The 16254-nt window shown below is 35.4% G+C and overlaps 1 protein-coding gene across 1 annotated transcript; it reads right to left on the minus strand.

Annotated features, from left to right (window-relative positions):
• Positions 1-155: 155 nt before the first annotated feature.
• Positions 156-16018, minus strand: LOC106057960 (serum response factor-like). The gene is made up of 8 exons (XM_013215327.2): positions 15595-16018; positions 12655-12915; positions 5586-5877; positions 3954-4061; positions 3275-3367; positions 2873-3004; positions 2694-2743; positions 156-1719 (listed from the first exon to the last, which is right to left on the minus strand). Exons 1-8 carry the CDS (start codon positions 15928-15930, stop codon positions 1627-1629), a joined length of 1365 nt encoding a protein of 454 aa, XP_013070781.2. The 5' UTR covers positions 15931-16018; the 3' UTR covers positions 156-1626.
• Positions 16019-16254: the final 236 nt, after the last annotated feature.

The following is a 16254-nucleotide window of genomic DNA, read 5'->3' on the forward strand; positions in this document are numbered from 1 at the left end:
TAGACAAAATTATGTATTTCAATGTACTTGACTCTCTTATAGTGATTCTTGTTGAGAAAATACAGCTAAATTATTTGTTAAAAAAAAAGTATTTACATTGATAAATATTGTCTGTGCTAGACAGCAGACCACATGTGACCACAGACCACAGCTTCTGACAAAATACTCAAAACATGAAAAGTGCCAGATACCACAATCACCAAAATTTTTATTCTTTGCAAATCACAGGCTCATTTTCAATGATGATTTAATGATCGTGGGTGTGGAGCTCATTTAGAGAAGGGTAGCACAAAAGACCAAATCTGTTGAGCATTATTATTATTATCATCCATTAGTTGAATTTGTAAATAGAAATGTCAAAAAAACTTCTGGGAAAATGTGAACAAAAAATATTTTTTTTTAACATTCCTAAGTAACATTTAGTCCAGTCAAACAGTGTCTAAATACTTATTTCTCAAGAAATAAAAGCCCATCAAGCAACACTAAGACATTTTTATGATCCACACACACACACACTGAGCTTCCCTTCTGCTGAGTGAATGTATGAACTAAACCTGGTGATGAATGTCTGCTCATTACAAACTTAGGATCAGAAAACAAGTTTGGGTTGGACTCAATATCAATCACTGCCATATGGAAGTGACAAAGGAAAAAAAAAATTTTGAAATAAATAACTTTTTTAATAAAATGAAGAAAAAGTATAAACATTCCACTATCTATTGCAATATCTATGGTAGCTTGTTATTCAGAAGAAATACAACCCAACCAAACACAGGGCTGTACCTGCATTGTACATAAGAAAACAAAATAACACAAGAGAAAAGTGAGCCAACACATTTAGACTTACTTAACAAGACTAGAAGATAATAAAAAGAGGATAAGCCTGTCCAGCAGAAAATCAGATCAAATAACAGCAAAATGTTGCCTAGGAAATGTGTTTGCAAGAATTGTGTAACAAAGGAGACACCATAGCTGATAGAGAGTACAAATACAAGAGCATTTAATCAAGACTAAGTAGTCATCTGATGAAGACAATATCAACATTTTCAGATGAATTATTTACCCTTTCTTTTATTGTAATATTCTTTTCTGGCAAATAAGAGTACAGCTATAACCATAGATGTCTCACTTTCAGACCTAAAGGTCAAATGCATTTCATCCTAATGTCCCATCCATCATTAGCCATTGAATATATCAAGGCACTGTTTTACAAGACAATACATTTAAAACAAAACCCACCTCTTTTGATAAGAGGATTAACTTAACAAACATGTACATAAAAATGTTTTGTCACAAAAGCAAAATATAAATTATGTCATTATATACAGCATGAAGTTGGCACATTAATACATCATGAGATATTCAGATGAAATGAGTCTTTGTAATGAATAAAACTAACATCAGACTTTAAAGTCGTACAATTAAGTTTCGTAGATTAAAAAAAATAAAAACAACTCCTTTTCCAGAAGAGTTTTCAATAGTTTCATAAGCTTAAAATAGCTTATATTATTCATATCAGCTGCCTCTTTAAGTCTCTTGGAACTGTGTATAATCATGTATAAAAATATACATAGCTCACTGGCAATATATATGTCATGACATAGCCTAGCTAGTCACAGGGTGATGTCATTTCTTGGCTTTCTTTGCTGGAGGCGGTTGCTGAACTTGTGTGACTTCTTGGCTATTATCTACACTTTGTGCAGTAGCCAGGTGCAGTAGCTGTAACACAAAGGAAAACAAAGATATTGAAGCAATAACATCAGTAACACTGACTTTGAGTACAGCACTAACAGAAACAATTATAATATTGTACTTTCAAAAAAAGGTTCTAGAAATCTCTCTCAATGTATTGAAGCAGAGTGGCTGAGACTAACAGAAGGCAGACTCCCTTCCCTCCATTCCAAATAGCAGCCCTTACATTTGAACATCCATAGGTTCTATAAACTAGTTCAAAGAATGACATAGTTATGATAATAAAAGAATTGACAAGATAGATATACAGAATTATGGTGGAAATAGTAGTAGTTTTTTTTTAAAGTAGCAACTACCCACGAGTATTGAAGTCCAAGACTCATTGATATAAGCACACTCTAATAATTACTGTCAATAAATGCATAGCCGTTTCAAGGAAGAGAAATAAGCAAAATAAAAAGAAAATCCTTTTTAAAAAAAAACAAAAAAACACAAGTTTATCTAAGGGGAAGAACTCTGTTCTTAAACTATATCTACCAATAATGTACAAGTTATTTCTCTTATTTGATATCAAACAAAATAATTTATTACCAAAAATTAATTGACTAATTGAGAATTTTCATTTATTGATTCATGTTTTATTAGGCACAATAAATAATTGTTTAAAGTATCAACTTGATCGGAGAATGTGTGAGGGAGAAATACCATTACCAACAAATTTAACCATATCAGTGAATACTGAAGTATTAGTTTTCTTTGTTGCTATTTAACAAAATAATGAATTACATGTAATTAATCATCTAATTGGTTACTTTTTCTTTTTATTATTTCATCTTTTGTCTATGTCAATGAATAATCGTGCAAGGTTTCAACCTGATCCGAGAATGGGTGGGAGAGAAATAACGTGTAGACACTTTTTACCAGACAGACAGAGTTGATACAAGCTTTGTAAAAATGTAGCATAATGTTCAAGAGCTTGCAAATAAAATGTTACAACATACCGAGGATGCACCGAGTGAGACTGGCACAGGTATTGTGAAAATCTGTTGACCTGCAATGTGCAAAAAAAATAAAACAACATTTCAATTCCATCTAAAAAAAAAAAAGGAGCGCAGACAAGCATTGAGTCAACTAGAATTGAAAACAATACTATCAGTTCAATTTTGAAAACATTTCCTACCAGAAGCTTGGTCTGTTTGTGACATGGTTTGTGGAAAATTAAAAACAGTTCGGTCATGGAAATTTTGAGTTGTAGGAGTGGCATACACAATTCCTTGTGGTGTTTGGTACATTATTATTCCTGGGGTCATACCTGCAAATATAATTTGTAACTTTAAAATATATTAATGAACCATGAATTAACAAAGACAGTGTTTCTATTTTTTTTTTTTTTATGGCACCTAAAAAAAATTTTGTGAATGTTAAAAAAAAAAAAAGTCAATATATTTAATTTCTGTTTCAGAAGAATGCCACATAACACTGGGCAGTAAATTCTAGTAGTACTATCAACAATAATCTCTAGCTGAGGTAGCCAAAGGATAGATTAATCTAACTCAGTATATAGAGAAATAAATGATGTCACCTTGCATGAAACTGATAGCTGATGGTGTGCTGACTGGTAAAGGAGTGTTGAGTTCACCAGATTGGTTGTTCTGTGAGCTGGATATCATTTGATCTAGAAACAGACACACATTGTTTTTCTACTATTGTACCTAAGCATACATAAACACAGAAGATTAGCATAACATTTTAGAGTCTGGTTATTTTCTTAGTGAAGAATTCCTTTTATTTAGTTAAAGAAAATCTGGCATAAATCTGGGTAAAGCTAAAGTTACTGCCACTGTAGTGCTGATTTCAAGAAAACTATAGAAAAAAACAACAACAACAACAACAAATAAATAATGCAACATTAACGTTGTTGTTTTTTCACACTTGATTTCCCATTATGTCCAAATAAAGAAAAGAAAAGAAATGCTAATGCATGCCCTGTTTTCATTACCACTTTTTTATCCAAAGTGTCAAGTGTGATGACATAAACCCAAACATGAATGACATTGTACAGTTTAATGGACTAATTAATATACTATTATACAAGTGAAATCAGAAATGATAATCTATTCATAATAAATAAAGAATGAAAAATTGAAAAAAGAAATGCCAAGAGAAAGATCATAGCTGTATAAAGAAGTATAAATTAAAAAAATATGGCAAAACTAGTTTTAAAAGTCAGTTCAACCACACAGACAACAAATACCACTCACTAGTAGGATTTGAAACAACTTGACTAAATGCTGCAGGTTTGAGCTCATTCTGTGCAGTAATAGTCTGCCCCTGTAACTGAGTACCTGGCTGCAGCATTGATATCTGGCCTGAATAAATATTTACACTACTATAGCAACAATGCATAAAGCTGACAATGGCATGCTACTTTAATTTTATAAAATATCATTGATAAGCTCAGAAAAAAAATCGCTTTAAATGGATTTCCTTTTACCATTAAATTCCTCCCTGTGGAATGCACAAATTTGTATTAGCATTATGGTCATTATCTTTGTGGTTAGTTATATCACCAGCAAAGTCTACAAATACCAAATTAAAAAAGGTCCATTGCACTGATGGGGATGGAACAACCGTGTCAATATCAACAATTGTGACAATTATTCCTTAAGGGGCCATTTTATGCCAGACACCCCTTGGCTGATGTGAGAAAGAATATGTGGGAGTTTCCCTGGTTTGCTCGGCTTTGAGCCTAATCTCTAGTGTCTTCAAGTTTTGGGATACAAGCCATCAGTACTATGGATGTAACATATTACATACTGCTTTGATCCCTCCTAAACAGAGCAGTTGCTCAGATAGGCCCATGCTCATTGTCGCGTAGTATAGACAAGTGTCTATTTCTTTCTCCTAACTCTGTTTTTTTTTTATTTCCTCAACTGGTAGTACGTGTACAGGGCGAGAGTGTCTTGTATTTTTTTTGTTTTGAATTGTTTTGCTACGTCACAAAGTCCGGTGACATCTATGGGTCATTCTTTGTCATGAGGCAGTTCACCCTCTGAGTTTGGTTGTAACGGACGGTGTGTTGGCCCGTAAAACTTTATTTGTCTGTACCAGTTTCTCAGACTTATTATTCAGTTGGAGTTGGATTTTTGGGACCCCTGTTTAGGGTGAGTTATTCGTTTGTGATATCTATTATTGTATGCTGTATGAGGTTGTCACTATTTCTATTTTTAGTGTAGAAGTTGAGAGTATTGTGTTTATTTCGTTTATAGGGTGCCAGTGTTGGAGTTGTGGGCGTCGCTTGCCAGTGTCATTGTCAAATTGGCGATTATCTGAGGTCTAACTTTACTATTACCGAGGTTGGCAGTTTTGTGACACCCGTCGGTTAGAGTCTGGTGGACCATAAAACCAGGGTGACAAGTTGATAACAGTAGCAAAGGTGCTTAAATTAATTATTGTATAATATCTTTATATATACCTATTATATATATATATATATATATATATATATATATATATATATATATATATATATATATATATCTAATATATATATATTGTCTATTTATCATCCTCATTGTACATACACATATATGTTTCATACAATTAAAATTCATTTATTTTTGTTGTTATTTAAACTATTCACCTAGTTGTTTACTGTATATACGACTGTGTGTGAGTGATGTTCTTGTCAGGTTGAACCCCGGGACCTTAATAGTATACAGCTAGTTAACAACCCAAAATAAATCCTAAACCTGACACTCATGAAGGTGAGCTTCTGAGGGCCTAGAGCTACAAGATTTTTGACTCAACTCTTCAAACAAATTACAAAGAAGAAGAAGTTATAGACTTTAAGTGTAAACTAGAACTATATGATGAGCTCAGCAATCACTCACCAGATTGTATTACAATTGGTATTTGCATAGTCGGGACACTGTTGGACGTGGTTGAAATGATGTTGCTAGCAGAGCTTAAAGATAAGGGCTTCACAGAACTTTGTTCTTGTTTTATTGCTAAAACAGGGGCTGCTTGCAATGTATAGGCAGGCACCTGGTTGATGACATGAGTGACTGAAGCTGATTGATCCCCCCTCGGTGAAGAAGAAATGTTCATTTGGTCACTGACTGGAGATGTGCTGCCTTGGCTGGGCATGGAATATACTGTTTTCAGCTCATTTCCACCATCTGTCTGTAATAAAATTTGATTCATTAACACATATTCAATTAGATTATAGAATTATTTCTGCCCACCCAGCCACCCCTACACACACACACACCTTTTTGGGGGATTGGAAGGGAGCTCTTTTGTTAATTATGTCTAATAGCTTTTTTTCACCTTGAGTTTAAGCCTAAATGAAATTCTTATAGTCGATACAAGTGATACTTCTTAAATAATTTGTTCTTATCCAGCTGGCTAACAGATGGTAATTCTAAACTGTACACATTTTTTTATATTTACAAGTCTGTTCAAAAGTGTGTTCAAAATGATAATAAATTATTTTTGTTTTTGACATTTTACAATTGGTATAAAAAAAAACATTTTGCTTAAAAATTGAAGATTAATCTGAACTATCAAGTCCACTTGATGTTAAAATGTAGTTCTCATGGGCTATACTCATGAAATATAAAGTCTGTTATAAAACATTCAAGAAGAAATGTAATATGAAAATCAATTCACTAGAAGCACAGACAAAAACTGATAGGAGAAAGTTTACAGACAGTGGCAAAGTCAAAATGAAAGAAGACAAGGCTTTTACAGGCTTTAGAAAATTATCAATTCTGAAACAAATCAAACAAACACACATTTAAAAAAAAAAACTTTAATGAAAAAAAAAAAAGAGAGAGAGAGAGAGAAATGAGCACACATATAATGTCTGAGGAAATACTAAAAGGAAAAAGAAAACTGTAATGCCTAATTGTACACCTTGCCACTTTGATAAACAGTTTATTGACTAACTAGTGGGTGGGAATCATCTCTATACACTTTCATCATACAGACACTAAGTTTAATGTCATGTTCAATGTTAGCAGTTCTCAAATTGTCATTAGCAGCCATTGCTATGCATGAGTCATGCTGAAGCTGTGTGTCTAAAGTGTGACAGATATCATCTTACAACTTAACATCACTTTCTTTCAATGATGCTGAGAGACAGACACAGAGAACAAAACAAGAGAGGGTGAAAAGAGGGGAATGAAAGAGTAGAGAAACAGAGAGAGACATAGAAGAGAGAGAGAAGAAAAGAAAGGGGAGAGTCAAAGAGAGTCAAAGAAAAGTGGAAAGAAACATTGGGAAAGACTGAAAGAGAAGGAAACAGTTGAGAGAATAAAGAGAGAAAAAAAAACCTGTGAGATAGCTTGAGCTAACAGGTGAGCAGTGCCCCCCCCCCACTTCCTTGTGCAATAGGTGGACTACTCCCTTCCTCTAATTCCAACTCGAATCTTTCCCCCTTTCCTTAACAAAAAATCTATTTACTATTTTAAACTGTGTTAGAACTATTAAAATTAAAAAAAAAAAGTTATTCTGCTCAAATGTTTCCCACAGCAAATAGGCCTACATTTCGTGGTATATAATTTCCTCACTTAATTCTATAGGTCTATTTACATTCAGTGCTTTTCTGTGTGCATGCTTATATATAGAGAGAGATATTTAGAGATGCAGGCCTAAATCGTATATTTAACTACAGTCCCGGCACGGGTGTTTCCAATGCACGCCACACTACCGAGACAAATAGCAGCTAAGTTTATAAGTGATCAACGAGTCTTATAGGGACCAAGTCTTGTAGGGACCGAGTCTTATCCATGTACCAGAAATGAGGGCGGGAATAATTGATGGCTTCAGTTTTCATAAAGAGGAGAATAAAAGAGGAGGATGGATTTAAAAACAAATAAAAGAGGAGGGTGGATTTAAAAACAAATAAAAGAGGAGGATGGATTTAAAAACAAATAAAAGAGGAGGATGGATTAAAAAAAAAAAAAAAATGCAGAGAATGCGATCAGTGATCAGTTCCATAGTTTCCCTAGAACTACTAGCTAGGCTCACAGCACACTGTAGTACAGGTAAGGGAAGACATTAACCCATTTTCTAGGAGCATGTGTTCCTTTCTGGGCAGAAATGCGTTAACCTTTCCGTTAAGGCGAGAGAGGTGCGTCTTGAGTTGTACAGATATGGGAGAGAGGGGGGGAGCACGCCAGCCCTATCTACCTGACTTTGAACGGGAGCCAAGAGATTGCCTTAAACCGTACCATCTTTTCCCCTACCCCAAGTAGGGAAGGTCTACATGTTCTGCTAGCACCAACACGCCAGGGCACTTCTCAAGCAGACAATGCAGGGGAGGGGAGAAAGTAGATTGCCTTGCAGGTACATGCATTCTAACGGGTGAGGGATGGGGTAGGCGTCTGTCTGTGAGTTTGATATGCATGTATGTATGTATGTATCGTGACATTTAATTCCATGGAGAACTTGTGTACACTTTCTAAGTGTCTAAGAGACACTTGCTTCAAAGAAATGCGTAGCCTAATGTAGGTCCCTATTGTTGTAAAAAATAACACCGCATGAAACCAATGCGAGTCATAATTACATAGGAGTTGAGTTCACTTTATTAATTCATATTTCAAAACTATTCTTATGTCGTATGCCGCCGTATCATTTGTAAATAAGCAAGAAGGGGGGTAGCCTACATGTATTATCGGTGTTGCCATTCACACAGCCACTTAGTTTGAATCATTTCACGTCAGAGCTACTTGAAGAGATGAAACACATAACTACTTTTCATTTGTTACCCTTTTTTAACAACATTTAAAGCGCTTTTGTTCCTACACCCCCCCTCTCTAACTTTGCGTGATGGAGAAGCCAACGTTTCTCTAGGAAATTATGTAGACATTGGCAAGGGAAATATCTGCCCACTATTTGATGTTACTTTCAGCACACTCCATTGAAACGTTGACAAAAGGCGAGCTATATATGTATATAGGGCCTACATGTACAAGCGTTTAGGCCTATCAACTGGACAATGATGTGTTTCGTGTCAACCAAAACAAAACAATCGGTTCCACATTAGTAACAACATCTACAGTGATCTAAAGAAATTAGACATTAATACACTTCTTAGGCTATAATTGTGTGTTACATTTTTTTCCCAATCGTATTTATTATATACTAGTTTCTAAAAGAGAGAAAAAAAAGGGGGGGGGGCACGGATAAGCCAATAGGAAAGCAAAACATAATTCCCCGTTGGGGTGCCAAATAAAACCAAGTTCATTGCAAAGGCGGGGATGGAAAAGAGCATCAACAAGTCTCTCAAGGGACCGTTTTCATGGAGGACACCCGCTCGGTTGATGTGGTAGAGAGAAGGAAAATGAGAGGGTGTCTCAGGTGCGCTCGGACTTCGACCTCGCATCTAGCCTATTAGAACTTTTTTCACCAGATTGCTTTCATTCCAGGTCGGTCGAGCTTCCAATGGTCTAGAGTTTCAACAGACATAGTCTCGATTCTAATGACAATTTTTAAATTAATAATCTATGCATAATGCAGATACATTCTTCTTCTTCTTCTAGCCAGCTTTATTGCTGCTGAGCTGTGAGCTCTTTTGCAGACTGTGGCAAGGAAAAAAAGTGTGCTGTTTTCTTCAGTTGTTCAGCACTGCCGTACAGGGTGTTGGTTATGTTGGGCTGTAGTGGAAGTAGGGTCTACCTAAGGTGGATTAGGGAGGGGCATTCAAAGAGGATATGGTTTATGGTTTCAAAGGGGTGGGCGCAGTGTCTGCAAAGGGGGAGTTGTGTGGAGTTTATTTTGTTCAGGTGGTAATTTAATAGTGGTGTGTGTCCTGTTCTTAGTTGGAAGATTGTAGATTGTTCTTTGCGGGGGAGGAAGTTAATACTGTCCAGTTTGTTAGGCGTAGTCATTTCTTTGTACATGGCTCTGCCTGTGTTTCCTGATGCCCATTGGTTGAGCCACTCCTCTTTGTGATTGTTGACTAACATTGACCTTAGGGTGAGGTAGTTAACAGGTCTATCTGGTTTTCCATAGATGGACCTGCCTTTGATAGTTTATCTGCCTTTTCATTTCCCATGATGCCAATGTGTCCAGGGATCCACTGTAGTGTGATATTGATATTTAATTTTGATATCATCTGATGGATTATCACAATGAGTGTTGTCAACTCTCTTGGGCTGTTTGAGGTGCTGCTGTTACGTGCTTGCAGAGTAGATTGGGAGTCTGTAAAGACAACAATATCTGATGGTGGTTGCACTCCTTCATATAATTTGTTTTCCACTGTCTGTAGTGCTATGGTAATTGCCTCAATTTCGGCTTGGAAGTTTGAGCAGTAATCGCCACAGGGTGTGCTTATCTCAAAGTGTTTATTTTTAGGGAAGACCAGGAAGGCAACAAGACCAGCATTGATGGTGGCTTTGAAAGCTGATCCGTCTGTATAAATATGGACAGCTGTTTTTTGATAGCTTTCAATTGTTTCAAGCGTGCCTACTTTGAGCTCCAGTGGATTTGATTCTTTTGTTAAGGTGTTATTTAGTAAATGTGTTTTGATGGTTGGTTGTTTGTAGTTTAGTCCGGGTGTAATGTTTGAAAACCTGGTAATTTTTTCTCTGTTATTGGGTAGGTGGTGTTTTAGGGCTAGTTCGTCAGTAAGTTGGATCAGAGTCCTTTGCTTTTTTTTTGTGTTGTTTTTCCTATTTCTCTGTGTTTGTAATTTATTTGGATGATCGTCCTCCAACCTTCTGTATCTCTCAATAGCTTCTAATGCTGCTCTGTTGCGCCTTAACTTAAAAGGTTCAATATTGGAGTCTATTTCACAGGCTGCTGTGGGAGTAGTTCTCATACCTCCACTAATTAGCCACAAGGCTTGGTTTTAGATTGTATCTAATGATGACTGCTAGGTGTTTTATTATGTTTAATCTTTGTGATGCCTTTTCTTTTAAATCTGCCATAAAGTGTTTTAGAGACAGTCTTTGGTCTAGTTTTACACCAAGATATGTTGGATTTTCTTCTTTATTTATTGGCTGTGAGTCTATTTTTAGGATGTAGTTTCTTTTTGCTGTTTTGTTGCTGTTACTAAAGATTGAATAAACTAACTTTTCTTTGTTTATTTCCATTTTCCATAATTTTGAATATGTGGAGATAGTTGTGAGGGCTCTATTTAGTTTGGATCTAGTCAGCACTGGATATTTCTCTGTAGTCCAAATTAAAAGGTCGTCTGCATAAAGTGCCTTATTGACCGAAATGAGGTCCAGGAGGACATTCATGAAGATTAGGAAAGAGAGTGCAGCTAAGGGCTGAACCTTGTGGTAGTCCTTCTTCCAAACTTTTTTTTACTAGAGATAGCACCTTCGAATCGGGTTTGGATGGTTCTGTTTTTTTAAGAATGCCCTGATCCAGCTGTACATTTATCCATGGATGCCCATTTTTTTCATCTTCAAAAATAGACCTTTTCTCCACACTCTATCATAGGCTTGCTGCAAATCTATAAATACTGCTGTAGTGTGCTTGTTTTCATGAAACCCTTCTACTGTGTCCTGGATAAAACGAAAGAGGTGGTCTTCTGTTCTACTTGCTTTCCTGAAGCCAGCTTGTGCATTGTGGAGTGAGCAAGTACTTTCTAGCCACCAATAAAGTCGGTTATTGATCATTTTTTCTGCCATTTTTGCCAATGTTGGATGTTAGAGATATTGGTCTATAACTTTTTGGGTCTCCAGGTGGTTTATTTTTCTTTAAAATGGATATTATGTTTGCGGTTCTCCATTCCTGTGGTATGTCTCCAGTTTTCCATGCATGGTTGATAAAGTTAAGTATACAGTTTTGGGCCTGTGGTCCTAGTCCCTGAATCATTTCATTTGTTATTTTATCGGGTCCAGGGGATTTTCTTGACTTGAGGTTTTTTAGGGCAGTACTGAGCTCATGTAGAGTGAAGGGAGTGTCAAAGATCTGACAGTTAACTGTTGGAGCTTTTTCTTCTTTCTTTAAGATATTACTAAAGGCCTGGTCCAGTTGTTTTCTGGGCTTTGACTTGTTAATGCTGGCAAATGCAGATACATAAATAAGGCAGTTTTCAGTATCTGTCTGTGTAGGAATAGTAGTATCAAGACCACCCCAGCACAAACATTTGTGTTCGCCAACAAGGCCAGGTCAGTGCTGAAGTGTTGTGTTCAGGTGTTAGGTTTGGATGTAACATTCATGGGGTAATATGTGAGTACAACTGGCCTATGTGACTGACCCACATAAGTGCCTAAGTTTGAGTGTTCAACAAAAACTCCCATTCCTATAATGTTTTGTTGTTTCCACTTTGTTGCTTATTTTACAAACCATAAAATATTTGTAGAATTTAAATATTATAAACAATTTTAAATGAGAATTTAATATATATGTTAATTTGTTTAAATGTGAATATCACAGAAACCCAAGCATGTACAAACAACACACACACTATTGTATAATTATCAAACACACACAATATTCTTAAACTGCACATGAATACCAAATTATACTTTGCAAATAAATTGCAGTGTGTTAAGGAAGTCTCAAACAATTTTAATTATATAACTTACTTAACTACAGGTTTATTCTCAACTGAAGTTCCACAGATACTTTCTAAGAAGTGTACTAAGAGAATGAAGCTAAGGCGGAATATTTATGAGAATGTTGTGTGATCAGTACAATTACCAATAGTGTACAGTTTGATAGGTTCAAGATTCTATTGTATAAACTCAAAGACTTTAATACAGTAAAAAAAGAGTTTTTAAAAATTCAATATATATTTAATATTTACAATGAAGATCTTTGTAAAAGCTGCTAACAGTTGTTGTTTTTTTATAGCCAAGCCTATCCAATACTACAATAAAAGCTAAACAAAGATTTGTTAAGTCATACGTTATAAAGTTATGCATAAGATGTGATAGGATTGATGTGAACAGCAAAGTTTGTCCAATAAAGTTGCAAGACTATTAAACTGCTTACCTTGTTCTGCTCTTCATCCACAGCACAGGACAAGTCTGTCTCTTCAAATCCTGAGGGATTCATCCTTTGTTCCTGCACAGTGCCAGTGGAAGATCCAGGAGGTGGATCAGGGGAGTTCAAGCAAGTCTGGATGAGAGCTTTACCACTCTCACTAGTAATCATGGGCTGTAGCTTCCTAGTAGCAAAAGTGTACACATGGCCAGTCTCACTTGCTACTAACAACATCACTTGGGTACCAGTCAAAGTAGACAACTCATAAGCCTGCAAGACAGTACAACATCATGAGCTTCCATAAAGCATAACACTAATAGTCACATATCAACTCATTTACAACTGAAGTTTTGAGAAATGCTGATGAAATCAGTTCTGATATTTTAAATGTCTGGAAAGGGATTGACATAACATTAGGATTTGTCAAGCTCAGAAATATGATAATGCAGCTTTAATGTCTAACATCAAGAACATTTTATGTTTAAACCATTCACTTTTATCTATATGGTCAATATTGCTTTTCAGAAAATACTTTTTGCTTAACATTTTTTGGGTACCTTTGAAACAATGTTTTGTTTTATTGCTACTTCCTACACATCAAAAAGATATTTTAATTCAACCTAATGAAGTGTCATAAAAAAAAATTAATAACATGCTACTGTTAGAATGACTTCAAGTGACCGCTATTGAAGCTCATTGCCATCCTTCTAAACTAGAGACGCAGATCCAGGACAACTCCCAGTTGTCTGTGATTCTACCTTTCTTTGCTTTACTTTCTTTGGGGCAGATGTACTTGAAGAAGTTGACGATACACAAGAGTACATTCAAACTAAAGGCATAACCATTTATGAAAGAAGTGAGACATTATTTCATACTGCAACTGAAATCAAACCAGCATGGTATTTCAATAAATTAAACAAAAATAGAAACTAAATGGAAATGTCAGAAGAGAAATCACTACTCAAGAAGAAAACAAGAGGTCAATGCTTAGGTGCATTCGAAACGATCACCGAGGTAGCTATAATATGATATATATGAGGAAATGCAGCCAAGAAGTCTTATTTCAGCAACAGCTGAAAAGAACTAATGTCCATTTCAAAGTATCTCCATATAGATGGTCTGGCAGGGACAGAAAAAGAATTAGCTGACTTGGTGATGTGCATATATGGACAAGACTTTCGCAGCATATGATATATATGCATATTATATCAATGCTGGAAAAACACAAATTATGAAGGAACCAAACCAGAACTATTGGCCACAGCAACACTTACAAAACTCAAAACAATCTGGAAAGACAAAGTCATTGCCCTTTAACACTAAAATCAGACTGTTGCACCCTTGGTCATGGCCACATTCTTGTATGCTTCAAATCTTGCGCACAGACTGCAGAACTAGAGAGGAGAATCTTAATAATGGAATTGAGATGCTATAGAACAGTGATGCCCAACCTAATTCGACCTGCTGGCCATTTTTATTTCCAACACTCGTGTCGCGGGCCACATGAATAAAAAGTAGGCCTACAAAAATGATTTTAACCTGAAACCCGTAGATCCTGTGCTTCATTAATTAATGGGATACTTGAAATGTATCTTACCCCCCTCCCCCCCGTCAGAAGATGGCTTCATTTCTCTACTTGAAATATCAGCAACATTGTAGCTAGCTTTACATCTGAGTCATTTTTCTATCTCTTTTTGGTAAATATTCTAATCAATCCTCCGATTTCTAGGCTTAGTTTAACAATCTTTTATTCGCGGCTCAAACCAAGAATGCCGTCATATTTGTTTCATAATGTCGTTTATATGTTGTTGTTTTTTTAAATAGCCACAATTTCTTTATAAAACAAATATGTTGACTTATTATCATGTTCCACAAAAAAGTAAAGAACCGTTCACTTTTCCTGGTAGAAAACGTACATTCTACACTCAGATTATATCTATTTCATAAACGTACAACTGTTAAATGTCATGAAACATATCATCAGTAGAAAAATTGAGGGCCCTAAGTCCCTAACGTAAGTAAAGATACATTTTACATTTTTTTTTAAAAAGGGGGGATTTTCTACACTTTGTGTCGACATTTCGATGGGCCAGATGGACTCAGGTCATGGGGTGGATCTGGCCCGCGGGCTGTACTTTGGGCATCACTGCTATAGAAGAATGCTAGGTATCACTACAAAGACGCATCACAAAAGAAGAGAATAGAAACAGGATTACAATAGCTATTGGGTCCCATGATGACCTGCTGACTACTTCCAAAAAACGCAAACTAAAACTTAATGGCATTTCAAAAGGTGCTCAGTGCTTGCAAAGATCTTTCTCCAGGGAACAAAATAGAAAAAGAGGCAGACATAGAAAGCGATGAGAATATAAACTAAAGAATGGATGAGCCGTCATTGAAAGAGATTCTGCCCTCTACTAGGCAAATGACAGAGAGGAATAGAGAAAGACAGTCAACAGATCATATGTGGTGCCCCGACGTTCTACCGACTAAGGGATAGGTGAAGGTGATCATCTTAATATAGTAATAACTGATGTTTTATGAAATGTCATAAAAACTTAATTTTAAAATATAATTGATCCTCATTTTACAGTTGTATAACAATGAATGAATGTAGGTATCTGATTTATATTTGGGGGGCACAACATAAGTTAACCACAAGGGGTAACACTGACTCTAGTGACAAACAAGGGTAGCCCTCTGACATTACTATAGTGTCACTATCATCTATTAGTAAATAATTATAATTAGAATTAGATTATTAGAATATTAGATCTATCTAGTCACTAGTCCTAGACTCGAAACTAGAGATCTAGATTAATTGATCTAATATCATCTTATGATCTTTTCGAATTCTAGACTAATTTAATTAATTAGAATCTAATTAAACAATTAGATCTAAGACTAATTGTCACTAATTCAATAGAAAATTGTAATTACTAATAGTACCTTTTTCATTATTCCCGTTTTTCTTTTACTAAACGTTGTATATCTCCGTAATTTGTTCTCAATAAACTCCATTTTAATTTTCACTCTTCCTTTTGTTTTCTTTCCTGGCTTGAGTCCTGAGCCTGTAACACTTTGAGGAAATCCATGTCCTTGTTGAAAACTGACTGTATCAGAATCAGAATCATCATCTTCGAGGCTAGGATCTTCTTGTTCAAATATAAAGTTTTCTGGATGATTGGTGGTGTAAATGTTATTGTTTACATTACCGTTCATTGTTGCTAAGTTAGTTCCACCGAGTTTTGACCCAGGCATGCCAGATTGGGTTAAATTTTGCATTGTATCTCAAAAGGAAACTAGTTTACAACCAAACTTTACTAATTTTGTTGCCGACACCATAACGGGAAGAGTGCGCAATAAAATATCAATCCGCAATAATATATAACACTCATTTATAATTTAAAATTTAACCTTTTTTATATATTTTTGTGATATAAAGATGCACAGCTTTTTCTAATAATCTGTAGCATTAACTTTAAATTATTTTATTTTCTAATCATTAAACTTTTTCAGTGAAACTCCCATGCGTATGAATTTTTAGCCCAAGATTGGATTTTCCAAATATGGCCAGTATGGTCAAATAGGGATGTATAGATTTTCATT

Source organism: Biomphalaria glabrata, chromosome 3, assembly GCF_947242115.1.
Source record: "Biomphalaria glabrata chromosome 3, xgBioGlab47.1, whole genome shotgun sequence".
Classification (NCBI taxonomy): domain Eukaryota; kingdom Metazoa; phylum Mollusca; class Gastropoda; family Planorbidae; genus Biomphalaria; species Biomphalaria glabrata.